General features: G+C 51.4%; 1 protein-coding gene and 1 long non-coding RNA gene across 2 annotated transcripts in view; both read right to left on the bottom strand.

Annotated features, from left to right (window-relative positions):
- The window catches only part of LOC138303505 (uncharacterized), a 1,082,407-nt gene that overhangs the window by 227,920 nt on the left and 833,531 nt on the right, over positions 1-20,956 (bottom strand). The window lies entirely within an intron of this gene.
- LOC138303489 (zinc finger protein 271-like) overlaps positions 1-20,956 on the bottom strand; it is a 167,172-nt gene that overhangs the window by 15,061 nt on the left and 131,155 nt on the right. Inside the window, exons 7-8 of the mRNA XM_069242664.1 lie at positions 17,405-17,557; positions 4,600-4,701 (exon numbers count right to left, since the gene is read on the bottom strand). Of these exons, the coding sequence (XP_069098765.1) occupies positions 4,600-4,701; positions 17,405-17,557 (255 nt within the window). The remainder of the gene's footprint in view (positions 1-4,599; positions 4,702-17,404; positions 17,558-20,956) is intronic.

Below are 20,956 nucleotides of genomic sequence, written 5' to 3'. Positions count from 1 at the left end.
TAGGTGGTCTTGTTTGGGAGGTGCTGGCTTCTGTGGCTTGACCTCGAAACCCTCCTCTGAAAGTTGTTTTGCGAAATGTGCCAAATGTGCCTGTGCCCTGCGGGGAATAGAGTGCGCCCATGGCTTTGGCTGTGTCAGTGTCCTTTTTTAATTTTTCAATTGCAGTGTCCACTTCTGGGCCAAACAATTGCTGTTCATTGAACGGCATATTGAGCACTGCCTGTTGTATCTCAGGTTTGAAGCCAGATGTGCGCAGCCATGCGTGCCTCCTTATTGTCACAGCAGTATTTATTGTTCTTGCAGCTGTATCTGCTGCATCCATAGAAGAACGTATCTGGTTGTTGGATATGTTTTGTCCCTCTTCAACCACTTGTTTCGCTCGTTTCTGGAATTCTTTGGGGAGGTGCTCGATGAGATGCTGCATCTCGTCCCAATGAGCCCAGTCGTATCGCGCTAGGAGTGCTTGGGAGTTGGCGATGCGCCACTGATTTGCAGCTTGTGCTGCAACCCTTTTCCCAGCTGCATCAAACTTGCGGCTCTCCTTGTCCGGAGGTGGTGCGTCGCCTGATGTCTGCGAGTTGGCTCTTTTACGAGCTGCTCCTACGACTACTGAATCTGGTGTCAGTTGTGATGTAATAAAAGCAGGGTCTGTGGGCGGTGCCTTGTATTTTTTCTCCACCCTTGGAGTTATTGCTCTGCTTTTAACAGGCTCCTTGAAAATCTGTTTAGCGTGCCTTAGCATTCCCGGGAGCATGGGAAGGCTTTGATAATTGCTATGGGTGGAGGACAGGGTGTTAAAGAGGAAGTCATCCTCAATAGGCTCCGAATGTAGAGATACATTATGAAATTCGGCTGCCCTAGCTACCACCTGTGCATATGCTGTACTGTCCTCAGGTGGTGAGGGTTTAGTTGGGTACGACTCTGGACTATTGTCCGATACTGGAGCATCATAGAGGTCCCATGCTGCCTGATCATCCTGGCTCATGGTGGTATGAGCTGGTGATTGTGGTGGAGTCTGTGCCGGTGATACATGAGTTGACTGTGGTGGAGAGGGTGGTGGAGTTACCCTCTTTACCACCTTTGCTTGTGGTGGCTTGTCTTGTTGCTGAAAGTCAAGTTTCCTTTTCCTTCTGATTGGGGGAAGAGTGCTGATTTTCCCTGTACCCTTTTGGATAAAGATCCGCTTTTGCGTGTGATCTACCTCTGTGGTTTGTAATTCCTCCTCAAATCTGTGTCTTTTTAGTTGGGAGGACAGTGATTGTTCCTCTGAGTAGGAACTGGTTTTTGGTTCGGTTGCCGGGTGTTTTGGCACCGAAACCGTGTCTTTAGTTGTTTTCGGCTCCAACGAGATCTTTCTCTTTTTCGGTGTCTTGGCCTCTCGGTGCCGACCATCTTCGGTGCCGCTATCTCTGTGCCGAGCAGCTTCGGTGCCGCTATCTCGGTGTCGAGCCTTTTCTGCACCACTCTCTCGGTCCCGAGAGTGTTGCGTGCCTGTGTCTCGACCTGAGTCGGACGACTTCGGCACCAGCTCGCCCTTTTTCGGTGCCGATGGAGGGTCACCTACTTTATGGGTTATGCCATGGCCTGTTGGCAGTGGCGTCCCCTGGGCTTTGTCTGTTTTTTCGTGTGTTCTTTCTTTCGACGTCTTACTCACGGTTGGTTGCTCGTCGACGTCGAATTCTTCGGAATCTGAATCGCGGATGGAGAAAGTTTCTTCTTCTTCTTCCTCCTCCTCGAACCCTTGTTGTCCTGTCGGCGTGGAAGCCATCTGCAACCTCCTGGCTCTTCGGTCTCTGAGCGTTTTTCTCGACCGAAACGCGTGACAGGCCTCACACGACTCTTCCTTGTGCTCGGGGGACAGGCACAAGTTACAGACCAAATGTTGGTCTGTATAAGGATATTTACTGTGGCATTTAGGACAGAATCGGAACGGGGTCCGTTCCATCAGTCTCGATGTTGCACGCGGTCGGGCCAACCAGGCCCCGACGGGGGATCGAAAATACCCCGAAGGGTTACCGGAGCTCTTTAAGGCTCGGTGTCGATTTGCCCTAACTATCCCGATACCGAACGAAACAATACCGACGAATTTTCCGTTGATTCTGACTAACTTTCCGACCCGAAACACGGAGCGAAAAGGAACACGTCCGAACCCGATGGCGGAAAAAAAACAATCTAAGATGGAGTCGACGCCCATGCGCAATGGAACCGAAGTGGGAGGAGTCCCTTGGTCTCGTGACTCGAAAAGACTTCTTTGAAGAAAAACAACTTGTAACACTCCGACCCAACACCAGACGGCGGACTATGCACAGCATGTGTATCTGCAGCTACACATGCCACCGAACCTAAGTTATCGATTGGAGGGCAGGTTATACTCTCCAACTTACAAAAAAGAGAGGTTATCACAAACATCCCAGCTCCTCCACCCCCTTTTTTGTTATAGTGACTTTCAAAATGTTATAGTTTGGGAGGAAGAATTTATCCAGTAAGTGTTTGGAAAGAGGTTCTGTTGCAAACAAAGCATCCACATTATGCTCTTGCATTAAAGAATAGATCTCTGCGCAATGCGCTAAGGCCGGGAGGGCACTAACTAAGGTCGCTCTTATGGAATTGCTAGAAATGTTGCCCTTTGTATTAGCCAGGTGGACATTGTTTCGAGCAGATTGGTGTAAATTTACAAAGTTTTAAAAGTTCAGAGTGTGCTGGGGGTGCACAAAGGCAGTTGCATGTGCGTGGTAAAAGCGATGGGGTGTACTTGTGTGGAAGCTACCCAGGGCAGCATGTATGTCGCCTATAAAGGTGTACGTTAGCTTCCTCTCCTCTCCCAGCAAATCCACCTCTTTCTCAAACTCACTGACAATCCAAACACAGTGGCAGCTTTGAATAATCATTGAGAGGAAGAGCCTTTTGTTGCAATGGAAATGGAAGAAGCTAAAGCAGACCGAGGTGGACCTGCAGCTAGACTGGGAATACCTGCCTCTACCCAGGTCCTCTGTTTGCTTTGTGACCAGATAGTTTAATCTCCAAATGGGTGTGAAGAAGTTATGACCAACTGAATGGGAAATGCACTTTGATCTGATTCATCGTTCCCCTCACAGATTTGATGCTAACTGGGACTTGATTACGCAACTGGAAATGCCAACTGTCCCTAGGACCAGATGTCTTTGTACCCTAGCCATTGTTCACCTTTTTACACAAGGAGCTCGGCACACTAGAACCAGGAAGAGTCTATGCTGAGATTAAGAGCCATACCTTTGCTGCTGAGGGGAAGGTCTCCCGCATGAAGGCCTGGTGATAACCTGCCTCTGCCGTCACAGACAGAACATACAGCGAAGCCGAAGCTACGTCCCGCTGCTCAGCCCGACCAGCATGGTCCTCTCTGTGCTGCACAGAGGTCTGCATCACCCTCTGTGCTTGATGAACAATAGAGGTCTGTGCACCTAAACTCTGCATCGCCACAGCACTTCCTGCACCCCATGAGCCTACCCCTGCACCACCGCAGCGTGTTTTCTTGAATCGCCCGAGGCTGTGAGTGGGCCGGCTCATGCGCTAGCTTCTTTAGGTGGCGGAGAGCGTGAGACGCTTGTGTGCTTGCCCATGCTTTAAGTGTCTACTTTAAATGACCACGGCTTAGAAAGCCCATGCACGTGCACCCTACATACGCCAAAGTGACTCCTGTGCACCGGGACCAAAACCAGAGATTAGTGCCCTCCCCATGTGCGGCGTATACCACCTACAAATAAAGACTAAGGTATTAAAGTCCCCATCAACAAGAACACTTACAAGTCATCGCTGCCTTGGCCATTAAACAGGACTGACCTCATGCTATGTGCCCCTAGTTTAGCACATACGTACAGCTGTCAGGCCCACACAGAGTAAACTATACACGCAGTGATGTATAACTGTTGATGCTATAAAACTTCTTGACAGATTTTACTTACTAGGCAGATTTACTTTATGATGATAAATTCTTGTATCTTTTTCTAAAACAGTACCACACTTGGCCTGTCAATCGACTGTGATTAATAAAAGTGCCCACGTTACCCCTGAGCAGGACAGATCAGCAAGGAACGGCAAGACGGTGCAGAATTTCTATAAACATAGCTGGTTGCTGTAATTTAGTTTGTACAAGCTGTTTCGGAGACTTTGCGACTTCACTCTGAGATAATCCAAGAGAGATTCCAGGAATGTCCTATCAGGTAGCATCATTTAAATGTCTCCACCTAACATCTGGAACACCCTGTGATCGACGCTAGTTACAGAGGCTGTAAGTAAAACTGAAGGAAGCTTCTTTGGCCAAATAATTATGAACAAATGTTCTCTTCATCTGTCCTCAGCCAACCATCTACAAACACATCATTGTGCAGCCACCCCTCAGCCGCCAACTACAAATGTTTTCTTGCCTTCTGAATTACAGCCAACAAGTTACAAACATGTTCTCTTCAACTTTGCTCCTCAACCAACCACTTACAAACACATCATTCTGCTGCCACCCCTCAGCCGCCAAACTACAAATGTTCTCTTGCCTTCTGAACCACAATCCACAAGCAAGTGTCGTCTGGCCCTTCAGTCCCTGGACAACAATGAACAAAGGATGCTCACCAGTATTTTCTACTTCATTCTCCTCCTTCGGCTGTAAAAGCGCCTTGTTGTTGTCTGTGAAGCTTTCTGAAAACGAAAACTCTGATGTCACAACAAGATCACCTAAAAGAAAAAAACAGAAACAGTCCTGTCAGCCTAGCGCCATCTGAGAGATGTACAAACCCTGCGAGACTGTCTCCCACCGAGTTAGACAGAACGTTGAGGGTCTAGTACTAGAGCATCTCAATCCTGATTCATGTTATTGTCTTTATTTTGTTTCTTTCTGATTTTCTGTACACAAATATGTGTGGAAAGCACAAGAGGTCAGAACTGATTTACTACTCGGACAGAAGGACTGACAGCTGTGATGAAGCAGCACACAATATGTTTCTCAAGGATGCTGGTTTGTGTTCTGATTTAGTGAGCTCGAGTCATCATCAGAAAAATCTCACCCAGGTCTCATATAAAAAGAAATAATGATAAATATGTCAACATCAGTGAAACACCCTGTGCGCATGCCAGTAACCGCAGGTACATCGAGTGCGGCGGCCCTCCCACTGGGGCGACTGAGGGCTGAACTCTGCTGAATGAATACCGACTGACATACGTAGAGACCTGCATGCGGTGAAGTAGTATTTAATAACTGAGCTTTGTGTATGGCCGCCCTGTCAACTGGCTCCTGGATGCAATCTTTGAGGCAACGTCTTCTCACGTCCATTGCACTGTGGTAATAATGTGGAGACTGACCTTTGCACTGTAGCCATAAACGAGCGACAGTGTATTTATTAGAAGACAGATTACAAAAACATGTTATTTGACCACATTTACTTTCACTGGCATTGATAAATGGTACATAATAGAATACCAGTAGAAACGCAGAGGATGCTATGAGCATTGTTGGATCGGGAAGGAGCCGCGACACAGAACATCTGATCAGATCTTCCTCAAACCTGAGGCCCTGCACTGAGCTCCCCTCGCTCACAGACCTTCAGGTACCAGGCAGGTCCGGTAACCTGCACTGAGCTCACCTCGCTCACAGACCTTCAGGTACCAGGCAGGTCCGGTAACCTGCACTGAGCTCACCTGGCTCACAGACCTTCAGGTACCAGGCAGGTCCGGTAACCTGCACTGAGCTCACCTGGCTCACAGACCTTCAGGTACCAGGCAGGTCCTCTAACCTGCACTGAGCTCACCTCGCTCACAGACCTTCAGGTACCAGGCAGGTCCTCTAACCTGCACTGAGCTCACCTCGCTCACAGACCTTCAGGTACCAGGCCGGTCCGGTAACCTGCACTGAGCTCACCTCGCTCACAGACCTTCAGGTACCAGGCAGGTCCGGTAACCTGCACTGAGCTCACCTGGCTCACAGACCTTCAGGTACCAGGCAGGTCCTCTAACCTGCACTGAGCTCACCTCGCTCACAGACCTTCAGGTACCAGGCAGGTCCGGTAACCTGCACTGAGCTCACCTCGCTCACAGACCTTCAGGTACCAGGCAGGTCCGGTAACCTGCACTGAGCTCACCTGGCTCACAGACCTTCAGGTACCAGGCAGGTCCGGTAACCTGCACTGAGCTCACCTGGCTCACAGACCTTCAGGTACCAGGCAGGTCCTCTAACCTGCACTGAGCTCACCTCGCTCACAGACCTTCAGGTACCAGGCAGGTCCTCTAACCTGCACTGAGCTCACCTCGCTCACAGACCTTCAGGTACCAGGCCGGTCCGGTAACCTGCACTGAGCTCACCTCGCTCACAGACCTTCAGGTACCAGGCCGGTCCGGTAACCTGCACTGAGCTCACCTCGCTCACAGACCTTCAGGTACCAGGCAGGTCCTCTAACCTGCACTGAGCTCACCTCGCTCACAGACCTTCAGGTACCAGGCAGGTCCTCTAACCTGCACTGAGCTCACCTCGCTCACAGACCTTCAGGTACCAGGCCGGTCTGGTAACCCGCACTGAGCTCACCTCGCTCACAGACCTTCAGGTACCAGGCAGGTCCGGTAACCTGCACTGAGCTCACCTGGCTCACAGACCTTCAGGTACCAGGCAGGTCCGGTAACCTGCACTGAGCTCACCTCGCTCACAGACCTTCAGGTACCAGGCAGGTCCGGTAACCTGCACTGAGCTCACCTGGCTCACAGACCTTCAGGTACCAGGCAGGTCCGGTAACCTGCACTGAGCTCACCTGGCTCACAGACCTTCAGGTACCAGGCAGGTCCTCTAACCTGCACTGAGCTCACCTCGCTCACAGACCTTCAGGTACCAGGCCGGTCCGGTAACCTGCACTGAGCTCACCTCGCTCACAGACCTTCAGGTACCAGGCAGGTCCTCTAACCTGCACTGAGCTCACCTCGCTCACAGACCTTCAGGTACCAGGCAGGTCCTCTAACCTGCACTGAGCTCACCTCGCTCACAGACCTTCAGGTACCAGGCAGGTCCTCTAACCTGCACTGAGCTTACCTCGCTCACAGACCTTCAGGTACCAGGCAGGTCCGGTAACCTGCACTGAGCTCACCTCGCTCACAGACCTTCAGGTACCAGGCCGGTCCGGTAACCTGCACTGAGCTCACCTCGCTCACAGACCTTCAGGTACCAGGCAGGTCCGGTAACCTGCACTGAGCTCACCTCGCTCACAGACCTTCAGGTACCAGGCCGGTCCGGTAACCTGCACTGAGCTCACCTCGCTCACAGACCTTCAGGTACCAGGCAGGTCCTCTAACCTGCACTGAGCTCACCTCACTCACAGACCTTCAGGTACCAGGCCGGTCTGGTAACCTGCACTGAGCTCACCTCGCTCACAGACCTTCAGGTACCGGGCAGGTCCGGTAACCTGCACTGAGCTCACCTCGCTCACAGACCTTCAGGTACCAGGCAGGTCCGGTAACCTGCACTGAGCTCCCCTCGCTCACAGACCTTCAGGTACCGGGCAGGTCTGGTAACCCGCACTGAGCTCACCTCGCTCACAGACCTTCAGGTACCAGGCAGGTCCTCTAACCTGCACTGAGCTCACCTCACTCACAGACCTTCAGGTACCAGGCAGGTCTGGTAACCCGCACTGAGCTCACCTCGCTCACAGACCTTCAGGTACCAGGCAGGTCCGGTAACCTGCACTGAGCTCACCTCGCTCACAGACCTTCAGGTACCAGGCAGGTCCTCTAACCTGCACTGAGCTCACCTCGCTCACAGACCTTCAGGTACCAGGCCGGTCTGGTAACCTGCACTGAGCTCACCTCGCTCACAGACCTTCAGGTACCAGGCAGGTCCGGTAACCTGCACTGAGCTCACCTCGCTCACAGACCTTCAGGTACCAGGCAGGTCCTCTAACCTGCACTGAGCTCACCTCGCTCACAGACCTTCAGGTACCAGGCAGGTCCTCTAACCTGCACTGAGCTCACCTCGCTCACAGACCTTCAGGTACCAGGCAGGTCCTCTAACCTGCACTGAGCTTACCTCGCTCACAGACCTTCAGGTACCAGGCAGGTCAGGTAACCTGCACTGAGCTCACCTCGCTCACAGACCTTCAGGTACCAGGCCGGTCCGGTAACCTGCACTGAGCTCACCTCGCTCACAGACCTTCAGGTACCAGGCAGGTCCGGTAACCTGCACTGAGCTCACCTCGCTCACAGACCTTCAGGTACCAGGCCGGTCCGGTAACCTGCACTGAGCTCACCTCGCTCACAGACCTTCAGGTACCAGGCAGGTCCTCTAACCTGCACTGAGCTCACCTCACTCACAGACCTTCAGGTACCAGGCCGGTCTGGTAACCTGCACTGAGCTCACCTCGCTCACAGACCTTCAGGTACCGGGCAGGTCCGGTAACCTGCACTGAGCTCACCTCACTCACAGACCTTCAGGTACCAGGCAGGTCCGGTAACCTGCACTGAGCTCCCCTCGCTCACAGACCTTCAGGTACCGGGCAGGTCTGGTAACCCGCACTGAGCTCACCTCGCTCACAGACCTTCAGGTACCAGGCAGGTCCTCTAACCTGCACTGAGCTCACCTCACTCACAGACCTTCAGGTACCAGGCAGGTCTGGTAACCCGCACTGAGCTCACCTCGCTCACAGACCTTCAGGTACCAGGCAGGTCCGGTAACCTGCACTGAGCTCACCTCGCTCACAGACCTTCAGGTACCAGGCAGGTCCTCTAACCTGCACTGAGCTCACCTCGCTCACAGACCTTCAGGTACCAGGCCGGTCTGGTAACCTGCACTGAGCTCACCTCGCTCACAGACCTTCAGGTACCGGGCAGGTCCGGTAACCTGCACTGAGCTCACCTCGCTCACAGACCTTCAGGTACCGGGCAGGTCCGGTAACCTGCACTGAGCTCACCTCGCTCACAGACCTTCAGGTACCGGGCAGGTCCGGTAACCTGCACTGAGCTCACCTCGCTCACAGACCTTCAGGTACCGGGCAGGTCCGGTAACCCGCACTGAGCTCACCTCGCTCACAGACCTTCAGGTACCAGGCAGGTATGGTAACCCGCACTGAGCTCACCTCGCTCACAGACCTTCAGGTACCAGGCAGGTCCTCTAACCTGCACTGAGCTCACCTCGCTCACAGACCTTCAGGTACCAGGCAGGTCCTCTAACCTGCACTGAGCTCACCTCGCTCACAGACCTTCAGGTACCAGGCAGGTCCTCTAACCTGCACTGAGCTCACCTCACTCACAGACCTTCAGGTACCGGGCCGGTCTGGTAACCTGCACTGAGCTCACCTCGCTCACAGACCTTCAGGTACCGGGCAGGTCCGGTAACCTGCACTGAGCTCACCTCGCTCACAGACCTTCAGGTACCGGGCAGGTCCGGTAACCTGCACTGAGCTCACCTCGCTCACAGACCTTCAGGTACCAGGCCGGTCTGGTAACCCGCACTGAGCTCACCTCGCTCACAGACCTTCAGGTACCAGGCAGGTCCGGTAACCCGCACTGAGCTCACCTCGCTCACAGACCTTCAGGTACCAGGCAGGTCCGGTAACCTGCACTGAGCTCACCTCGCTCACAGACCTTCAGGTACCAGGCCGGTCTGGTAACCTGCACTGAGCTCACCTCACTCACAGACCTTCAGGTACCAGGCAGGTCTGGTAACCCGCAATGAGCTCACCTCGCTCACAGACCTTCAGGTACCAGGCAGGTCCTCTAACCTGCACTGAGCTCACCTCGCTCACAGACCTTCAGGTACCAGGCCGGTAACCCGCACTGAGCTCACCTCGCTCACAGACCTTCAGGTACCAGGCAGGTCTGGTAACCTGCACTGAGCTCACCTCGCTCACAGACCTTCAGGTACCAGGCAGGTCTGGTAACCTGCACTGACCTCATCTCGCTCACAGACCTTCAGGTACCAGGCCGGTCCGGTAACCTGCACTGAGCTCACCTGGCTCACAGACCTTCAGGTACCAGGCAGGTCCGGTAACCTGCACTGAGCTCACCTCGCTCACAGACCTTCAGGTACCGGGCAGGTCCGGTAACCCGCACTGAGCTCACCTCGCTCACAGACCTTCAGGTACCGGGCAGGTCCGGTAACCTGCACTGAGCTCACCTCACTCACAGACCTTCAGGTACCAGGCAGGTCCTCTAACCTGCACTGAGCTCACCTCGCTCACAGACCTTCAGGTACCAGGCCGGTCTGGTAACCCGCACTGAGCTCACCTCGCTCACAGACCTTCAGGTACCAGGCAGGTCCGGTAACCTGCACTGAGCTCACCTCGCTCACAGACCTTCAGGTACCGGGCAGGTCCGGTAACCTGCACTGAGCTCACCTCGCTCACAGACCTTCAGGTACCAGGCCGGTCTGGTAACCTGCACTGAGCTCACCTCACTCACAGACCTTCAGGTACCAGGCAGGTCTGGTAACCCGCACTGAGCTCACCTCGCTCACAGACCTTCAGGTACCAGGCAGGTCCTCTAACCTGCACTGAGCTCACCTCGCTCACAGACCTTCAGGTACCGGGCAGGTCCGGTAACCCGCACTGAGCTCACCTCGCTCACAGACCTTCAGGTACCAGGCAGGTCCGGTAACCTGCACTGAGCTCACCTCGCTCACAGACCTTCAGGTACCGGGCAGGTCCGGTAACCTGCACTGAGCTCACCTCACTCACAGACCTTCAGGTACCAGGCAGGTCCTCTAACCTGCACTGAGCTCACCTCGCTCACAGACCTTCAGGTACCAGGCCGGTCTGGTAACCCGCACTGAGCTCACCTCGCTCACAGACCTTCAGGTACCGGGCAGGTCCGGTAACCTGCACTGAGCTCACCTCGCTCACAGACCTTCAGGTACCGGGCAGGTCCGGTAACCTGCACTGAGCTCACCTCACTCACAGACCTTCAGGTACCAGGCAGGTCCGGTAACCTGCACTGAGCTCACCTCGCTCACAGACCTTCAGGTACCAGGCAGGTCTGGTAACCCGCACTGAGCTCACCTCGCTCACAGACCTTCAGGTACCAGGCAGGTCTGGTAACCCGCACTGAGCTCACCTCGCTCACAGACCTTCAGGTACCAGGCAGGTCCTCTAACCTGCACTGAGCTCACCTCGCTCACAGACCTTCAGGTACCAGGCCGGTCTGGTAACCCGCACTGAGCTCACCTCGCTCACAGACCTTCAGGTACCATGCAGGTCCGGTAACCTGCACTGAGCTCACCTCGCTCACAGACCTTCAGGTACCAGGCAGGTCCTCTAACCTGCACTGAGCTCACCTCGCTCACAGACCTTCAGGTACCAGGCCGGTCTGGTAACCCGCACTGAGCTCACCTCGCTCACAGACCTTCAGGTACCAGGCAGGTCCTCTAACCTGCACTGAGCTCACCTCGCTCACAGACCTTCAGGTACCAGGCCGGTCTGGTAACCCGCACTGAGCTCACCTCGCTCACAGACCTTCAGGTACCAGGCAGGTCCTCTAACCTGCACTGAGCTCACCTCACTCACAGACCTTCAGGTACCAGGCAGGTCTGGTAACCCGCACTGAGCTCACCTCACTCACAGACCTTCAGGTACCAGGCCGGTCTGGTAACCTGCACTGACCTCATCTCGCTCACAGACCTTCAGGTACCAGGCCGGTCCGGTAACCTGCACTGAGCTCACCTGGCTCACAGACCTTCAGGTACCAGGCCGGTCCGGTAACCTGCACTGAGCTCACCTCGCTCACAGACCTTCAGGTACCAGGCCGGTCCGGTAACCTGCACTGAGCTCACCTCGCTCACAGACCTTCAGGTACCAGGCAGGTCCGGTAACCTGCACTGAGCTCACCTCGCTCACAGACCTTCAGGTACCAGGCAGGTCCGGTAACCTGCACTGAGCTCACCTCGCTCACAGACCTTCAGGTACCAGGCAGGTCCGGTAACCTGCACTGAGCTCACCTCGCTCACAGACCTTCAGGTACCAGGCAGGTCTGGTAACCCGCACTGAGCTCACCTCGCTCACAGACCTTCAGGTACCAGGCAGGTCCTCTAACCTGCACTGAGCTCACCTCGCTCACAGACCTTCAGGTACCAGGCCGGTAACCCGCACTGAGCTCACCTCGCTCACAGACCTTCAGGTACCAGGCAGGTCTGGTAACCCGCACTGAGCTCACCTCGCTCACAGACCTTCAGGTACCAGGCCGGTCCGGTAACCCGCACTGAGCTCACCTCGCTCACAGACCTTCAGGTACCAGGCCGGTCCGGTAACCTGCACTGAGCTCACCTCGCTCACAGACCTTCAGGTACCAGGCAGGTCCTCTAACCCGCACTGAGCTCACCTCGCTCACAGACCTTCAGGTACCAGGCAGGTCCTCTAACCTGCACTGAGCTCACCTCGCTCACAGACCTTCAGGTACCAGGCAGGTCCTCTAACCTGCACTGAGCTCACCTCGCTCACAGACCTTCAGGTACCAGGCAGGTCTGGTAACCCGCACTGAGCTCACCTCGCTCACAGACCTTCAGGTACCAGGCAGGTCCGGTAACCTGCACTGAGCTCACCTCGCTCACAGACCTTCAGGTACCAGGCAGGTCCGGTAACCTGCACTGAGCTCACCTCGCTCACAGACCTTCAGGTACCAGGCAGGTCCGGTAACCTGCACTGAGCTCACCTCGCTCACAGACCTTCAGGTACCAGGCAGGTCTGGTAACCCGCACTGAGCTCACCTCGCTCACAGACCTTCAGGTACCAGGCAGGTCCTCTAACCTGCACTGAGCTCACCTCGCTCACAGACCTTCAGGTACCAGGCCGGTAACCCGCACTGAGCTCACCTCGCTCACAGACCTTCAGGTACCAGGCAGGTCTGGTAACCCGCACTGAGCTCACCTCGCTCACAGACCTTCAGGTACCAGGCCGGTCCGGTAACCCGCACTGAGCTCACCTCGCTCACAGACCTTCAGGTACCAGGCCGGTCCGGTAACCTGCACTGAGCTCACCTCGCTCACAGACCTTCAGGTACCAGGCAGGTCCTCTAACCCGCACTGAGCTCACCTCGCTCACAGACCTTCAGGTACCAGGCAGGTCCTCTAACCTGCACTGAGCTCACCTCGCTCACAGACCTTCAGGTACCAGGCCGGTAACCCGCACTGAGCTCACCTCGCTCACAGACCTTCAGGTACCAGGCAGGTCTGGTAACCCGCACTGAGCTCACCTCGCTCACAGACCTTCAAGTACCAGGCCGGTCCGGTAACCTGCACTGAGCTCACCTGGCTCACAGACCTTCAGGTACCGGCCCAGTCCGGTAACCCGCACCCAGGCTCTGAGCAGATGAACACTTCATTAGTTCTCCGGGTAACGTAGCTCACCTGCAAGCAACTCAGTATTCTGAGGTAAACTGAACGTATGACGTGTCTGCCACATTTAGCATAAATCCATGATGGGGCACAAACAATATTAACAAAATCAAACTTATTTCACCCCCTTTCACTTTCCTCCTTTGTCAGATCTGCATGTACCTTAGATTCCTGTGATAGGTTTATCTTGCTAAAAGCCTGTTGTATTCATAGTGATCCAGTAACCAGGGGCAACGTTATTAGAAAATGAATATTTTTGGACCCATCCCATTGAACTCTCCCCCTCCCTGAAAGATGTGCATGATCCTCAATGATTCAAAAGAAAGGTAAACATGAAGCGTGTCTGCCAGGGTTCCCGCAGATCTCTCATAAGACACCAGTTATGCACGTCTGAGATTGCTTGACCAGAACCCTACTAAGTAGAAACTCTGATCTAACGATACCTAGACAGATTCTATCACCGCCTGTGGGTATCTCCTCACCGCTGTACCATGCCCTGTGTGCTCACAAAAGATATGACTGCGGTGGCATAAGTAATATTGTAAATAATATTTTAGATGCTGTAACTGATGAAGATATAAGAGGGTATGTGGTGCGCATGGAGAAGGCCCGATATATAGCCTGCTGTGGCTGCCAAGTTGAATACGCTTTGTATGGAGGTGCACGAGTTATAAAAATGTTAAAGTCCTGTGTAAATTATAAACTAAAGGTATATGATTAGAAATTAAAATTTCTGTGCACTTTAACTATTCTTTGTAGCTAAAGGATAAATAACTCATGTAAATTTAAAGGTGGTGTGTAAATTATAAATGTAATGGATATCTACATCAGAAGAATTACTAATGCTTTTGTATTTTAAGTTTGGTTTGTATAGAAAGAATGAATAAACTTTTCCTACCTATAACAAAGGTCTAACCAAGTGAAAAGCATTCACAAGCACCAAATCAGTAGGTTAGTAAGAAAGACAACTTAATAAAAATCCAGAACCAACGTATAGAAATAGAGTGGATTTTTAGCTTAAATTAGGTACCAAAATAAAAAAAAATGTATAGAGGGGACCCAGAGATATGACTTTTTTAAAGGTAATATAGGGACCATATATATGAAGGTAAATGTTTGCGATTAACAAGTGGTAATTTTTTTGCAATTCGCTATTTGGTAATCGCAAACAGCAATGTACACATGTGTGTTTTGCATTTTGCGATTCCCAGTGGGTCGCAAATACACCTACCTTATGAAAATTAAAGAGGTGGGTCTTGGTTTGTGGGAATTGCAAAAATCACAGGGGTGGTGGCTTGCTGAGGTCAGCAGACCACCATGTCTGCAACTGCTTTGCAATAAAGCAATCTTTTCTTTTTAATGCAGCCGGTTTCCTTAAAGGAAACTTCAAAAAGAAAAATACCTGCTCCTAAAAATATTTTTCCAACCATTTCCAAAGGGGTCCCTTACCCTTCCCATTTGTGAATGAGTTACCATCAACTTGAAGTTGGTGGTAAATTGTGAATGTTTTGTGATGGCATTTCGGTCACAAAACCCTCCTACATACCGCTGTGATTCAGTTTTAGAAAGGGCCACCCTAAACACGCCCTTAATACCGAATTGCAAACAGGTTCCTGAATCACAAGTTGGGCTTGGTACATATAAAAATGCCTTTTTGAGTTCGCAAACGCCCGATTCTGAGAATTGGGCTATTTGCGAAAGAAATTCGCTTCATACAGTTGGCCCCTAATCCCTAAAAGTTTCAACAAATCATAATCAGCGTCACGGTTCCTGAGTCAATAGGCCAGCCGGCTAACAACCTCCCTCTTTAGTGACCACATTGTGTAGGAAGCCAGTCACAGGGACCACTTAGATGCAGCAGTCTCAGCGTCTTCACAGAAGACTTCACTAGGATCGAGGTTCCAGCCAAAAGCGGTCCTGATGCTGGGGATACAGGATGCTGAGGATGTTGAGGCAATGATAAGGATGCTGAAGATGCTGGAGCTGTGAAAGAGATGTAGTGAATGTTCCTGGGGCCACCCTGGGGTCCACTAACTTCAGGAGTTGTCTTCGACCTTGGGGCTCGATCTTCCACGATAAAACAGTGACGTCCAGTGCAGGTCCAGTTGCCACTGGTTGACTGGTCTCCATTGCAGTAGCCTTCAGCAGTTCTCTACGGGTGAGTGTCTCTTTCTTGCATGAGGACCAAGGTCCAGTTTGATGACAGACATGGGTCCCACGGACTCTGGGACACCTCGGGGAGGTCAAGACTTGGTCTCCCAGCAGGCAATTTGGCATCCAGCAGCAGGCAGATGATCCTGGGCAGTTGGGCTCTCACAGTGCAAGTATTCTTCAGATTTTGTGGCCCTCTAGCTGCACTAGGTATTCAGACAGCTTACTCTCAGAGTCGCTCCTCCTTGGTACACGTGGACAACTTCTTCACAAAGGGGAACTGCAGGCTCAGGCCTCTCGTTGCGTGGGCCTCTGGTTCAGCTGGTGCAGTCCAGTCTTTGAAGCATCTCTCTGCTGGGTCCGGAGAGCAGCAGGGCTTCTTTCCAGTCCAGAAATCTGATGACTGTTGGTCTAAGGCGCCATCTTCTTGTTTGTGGGAGGGAAGGACTTGGTAGCCATTGGGCGATTGGTTCCCAAGAGGATACCCATCTTACGTAACGTCACTTCCTAGGGGTTTGGCCCGCAAACAATTCCAGGATACCACTATCTACCTTAAACCAAGATGGTGCAAGCCTTCTTTTCCGGTGAGGATTACTGGATACATCCCTGGTGTGTGCCCAGCATAATATGCCACTTCTCCTGGAAAACTGTTTCTGCAGCAGGTTTCCCCCTCGTCTGGAGACGCCAGCCTGTCTGCCCACACAAAGGAGTGGGAAGGCGAACGTGTGACCACCATTCGCCTCACTGACGCAGTAGCCTCTTTGATGCAGCCTTCTGTGGCGATGGCCTGGCAGTCCTCCTGCTGGAGGAGGCCACACCAGTTCCTTGTCTCTGCTGCTGGTGCAGCTTCACATTTCCTAGCAGGGGCAGCTTGTTGTCTTGGGTGACAAATGCTGCAGATAAACAGGAAAGGCTACTGTAGGTCTGGGCAACAAAGTGGTGACTTTTTAAAATTACCGTTCTGTTAAAAGTTACCTTATATCCGATCTCAACCATGACTCGGTTTTAATGTAACGATTATTTGGAGTTATATCTTTGGTGGTCCCAAATTAACGTTAGCACTGAGCAGGCTGGCTAATGAAACTTCATATTAGCCAATGGGACCAGAAGCCCATGGCAAATTTTGTGTTTTCACTTTCAGGTCATAGTAAATACAAAACAAACAGGCCCCGCTTTTTATATTAAGCAGGCTGCCTGGTCAGCTGCACAGGCCTTTCCTGGGGGTGGTAATTTTAAGAAGGAATGTTTTGACCTGTCAAAAGGGTTTATTTTGCCATGTTGACTTGGCAGGTTTAAAGTTGTCCAACTAGACTGCATTGGGAGGCCCGAGTATCGTTTTCACCCCGTCACAGTACAGATGGCACAATTCAGTGCTGCAATCCACTGGTGACCTCTTGTACCATATACTGGGGACTTATAAGAAAGTTAAATGAACCAATTGTACACATACTCTGGGGTTGGAGCACATGCACTGGGGTCTGGACAGCAAGGCCCGGGGCCCTAAACAGTCATAAAACCATCAGCATCAGTCCAAAGACCTGGGGGGGGGCATAAACAAAGGTCCTTCTTTCAATATACACAGCATCTCTCTCACACACAGGTGAGCACACAGACACATATATAGATGGCTTGTTCTAGAAGTGACCCCTGGGTATATATAAGATCCTATAACTAGATGGGATTAAATTCCCATATATGTTCCTAAATCTGAGTAAACTGAGGACACTTAATAGCTGCCGGCACCGAGGAACAGCGGTCCCATGTACACAATTCTGCTCCGGAAGAGAATGTGACCCTGCGGCCCGTGGAGAGGACATTCAAATGGAGCTAGGCTGCTGGCTTGCGGTACATGATACCCGCGGATGGTCATTCACGTTTCTGCAAGTGGAGACACAGCATCAGTCGGGTGCTAATTAGAGAAAGATGATGTCTTACCTTCAAGGTCATGTGTGGTCTGCCTTTCCCGTGGTTCCTGATATGCGGTGGGCCAGATCTCTCCTTCTTCTTTGATTCTTTCTGATACGACTGCTGAGGATTCTGATACGACTGCTGAGGTTTCTGATACGACTGCTGAGGTAGTCTTCTGTCCTGAATTAATAACAACAACCACATGTGAATAGTTAGTCTGAAGGGTGGTACCATGTGATCTTGTTCTTAACGTTCTCTGTAATATCTCAATCTGAGGTGCACTCAGGAAATGTTGGTGCACCGAAGAAGAATGGGAACTGGGCCGGTCCTGCCCACGGGCACCACCTTCCGATTCACCCAGGACATTTATTTAACTGAGGTCATTAATAGAGAGATGGAAGTAAGAAGTGGAAAACCAGGCTTGTGTCTTGCTCCCTTTTGTATCCAGCCTTTCCTTATACTTGGGAAAAGCTGGTCGCCAACTCATCAATCATCACACAATGTGTAGGATCGAGGGATTGAAAGGGCTTCATGGTTTATGTGGCTGGGGAGTATTACAGCAGCATATATTCAAGTTTACCATTAATCATACTTAATACATGGACCTTCTGCATAATCCATTATTGAATGTAAAATCAATTTATAGGGCACAGAATCTATAGGTACCAACACCAGGGCATAGTAAGAGGAAATGCAGAGAAACCTGAGTGGGATGGGAACGGTTCATGTTGATGATCAGGTAGCAACCGACTTTCGTGGCGCATTCTCAGGAGTGGTTTAAACACGAGGGTCAATTAAGCACAAAGATGAAAAAGTAATCTGGGCCTGAATTACTTTTTGGGGGATGCAGGACATCCACAAAAAAGCAGTGATTTAGGCCCTGATTATGAGTGCAGATGCTATTTAACGCACCCAGTAAATAACAATACAATGGGGTACGCTATTTAACGTGTGCGATCAATATCACCTTTTCCCAGTTTGTGGGGAATAACATGCATATTTAGATGTTCAACGTACCAAACTCAGCATGGTACGGTCCATAACATACATATTTCTCCTGTTAAAGTTCAGCAGGTTTGAACGTCTAAAATGTAATGAACGCATAATTATGGGATACATTACATACCTGCAAACTCGTAATTCCGACCCATGTGTAACCCAGGGTTTACGCATGGGTTGGAATTAACTAACTCGTAATCAGGCCTTTAGAGTGCACAGACATCAATCAATGCACTATAAAAAGAGCGGTCAGGAAATCCATTGCAGCTTGGAGATGTCCCACATCTCCCAAATTCCAAATCAGGTCCTATATCCTGTGAAATGCAGAATGGTTCGAGTTTCCTCAGTTTCAGGAAGGATCTCATCCTCTTCATTAATTCTAGCTGATATAACTGCCGTCGCTATCCCATGTCTTGAACTAACAGAAAGTTCTGAATGTAATAAGACCGTCTGAGAAACCATGGTGTCTGCTGTCATCGATAAATTTACTGTGCACAGTCAGTAACAACAATCCTCAGTAAACCTTCCCTCAATAAAGTGGGAGGATTCCATTCGCAAATCCATCTGAACTGCTGCGAACACAGAGAGAGACGCCTGCTGAGGACAGCAGACATTGCCAACACTGCCATTACTTGCTTCTGTTTTATTGCAGCTTAATTTGAAATATACTTCAACCATACTGGCTCTGCCATTGTTAACAGTATTTCTATTGCACTGCCTCAAATGCCTTGGATGTTCTGTTTCTGACTGAGGCTTTAAAAACCTGCTTCTTGGTATGCAGAAGATTACTTTAATAAATAATTTTTGAATTGCTGCTGCAAAAAGAAATATGGAAATGCCTGCAATTTTCTGAGCTCTCTACTTTAACCAGTACACACAAGAACATTTATTAATGTAAAAAGCATCACACATTCCCGCTACTAAAACGCAGGCTACAAAGTAGCACACAATTCTAATTCACTGCAGTAAAACTCTACACAAATCCCTTTACTGACGGGTTATCAAACAATCAGGATTTATAAAGAGGAGAAAATCACCCGTGAGGGTTTCAAAACACTATGGCCCTTATTACGAACCTGGCGTCCGAGCGCCATATTCCGACTGCGGCTGTCGTGCCGCGATCTGACCGACATCACTTCCAGGATTAGTCGTCCCGGCGGTCTTGCAGTCATGACGGTCCTAATCCGCCCAGGCAGCGCTTCAAGCAGTGCTGCCCTGGGAATTATGACTTCATTCTCTGCCAGCGATTTCATGGCAGTAGCACTGCCATGAAAAGGGTGGTGGGGAACGGGTCCTGGAGGGCCCCAGCACTGCCCAGGTACTTGGCATAGGCAGTGCAGGGGCCCCCCTGGCCAGCATTGTCACAAAGTTCACTGTCTTAAAGCAGACAGTGAACACTGCAACATGTGCTGGTGTACCCTCCGCACTACAGCATTGCCGGCGGCTCTGTTACGAGCTGGGGACAATGCTATAGGCCGATTCCCACTAGGCCAGCAGGCGGAAACTGAGTTTCTGCCCGCTGACCCAGCGGGAAACTCGGAATGGGCCAGGCGGGGAGGCAGCCACAACAGCGGCAACCTCCCCATCAGAATTCGGCGATGGGCTTTTCTGTCCACCAAAATCGTAATTAGGCCCTATGTATTGTCCTAAATATTTACTTTAAAAAAAAATGTATTTGATTTGTTCTAACATTTCAGCCCAAAATTTTGAGCTAAAGTCATGTTTCTACTATCGCATACAACATCACGCCTGCTTACTGGGGACATTTCTTTCTTTGAATATTGATGATTGTGGGCATGCTTTTGGTCCTGTGAAAACTAGTCTGTTTTTCTTATGATGTTGTTATTGCTGCATTTTATAGGTTTAATATTACATTATAATTGCATAAAAGTTGTCTTGTAATTTAAAAGTGGGTTGTGACTTAAGAAAAGAATAACTGCATTACTGAAAGATGACATCCGCACCCTCCTCGACCAAGGCGAGACCTTTGCCCTCATCCTCCTGGACCTTTCTGCCGCCTTCGACACAGTCTCACACGACACGCTATGCACCCGTCTCCACGACGCCAGCATCTGAGACTCAGCACTGTAATGGCTCTCCTTGTTCCTCACAGGCAGAACACAGAAGGTCCGACTCCCCCACTTTCTCTCAGAAGCCACTAAGATCAGCTGCGGCGTCCCCCAATGATCCTCGCTGAGTCCCACCCTCTTCAACCTCTACATGACCCCACTGGCTGCCATCGTCAGAAGCCACGTACTAAACATCGTCTCCTACGCCAACGACACCCAACTCCCTCACCAACAACCCGACCACATCCAAGAACTATTTTCACGAAGTAATGAAAGCAGTCGCCGTCTGGATGAAAGATAGTTGCCTCAAACTGAACTCGGACAAAACAGAAGACCTCATCCTCGGCTCCACACCCTCTGCCTGGAATGAGCCCTGGTGGCCCACAGCCCTCGGAAACGACCCCAAAACCACGCCCGCAACCTCAGCGCCATCTTAGACTCAATGGACTGACAGGTGAGCGCCGCCTCATTGGGTTGCTTCCACCCCCTGCGCATGCTTCGAAAAATCTAC

This window comes from Pleurodeles waltl, chromosome 7 (assembly GCF_031143425.1).
Source record: "Pleurodeles waltl isolate 20211129_DDA chromosome 7, aPleWal1.hap1.20221129, whole genome shotgun sequence".
Classification (NCBI taxonomy): domain Eukaryota; kingdom Metazoa; phylum Chordata; class Amphibia; order Caudata; family Salamandridae; genus Pleurodeles; species Pleurodeles waltl.
The sequence above is the reverse complement of the archived record's forward strand: the minus strand, read 5'-3'. Positions and strand labels throughout refer to the sequence as shown.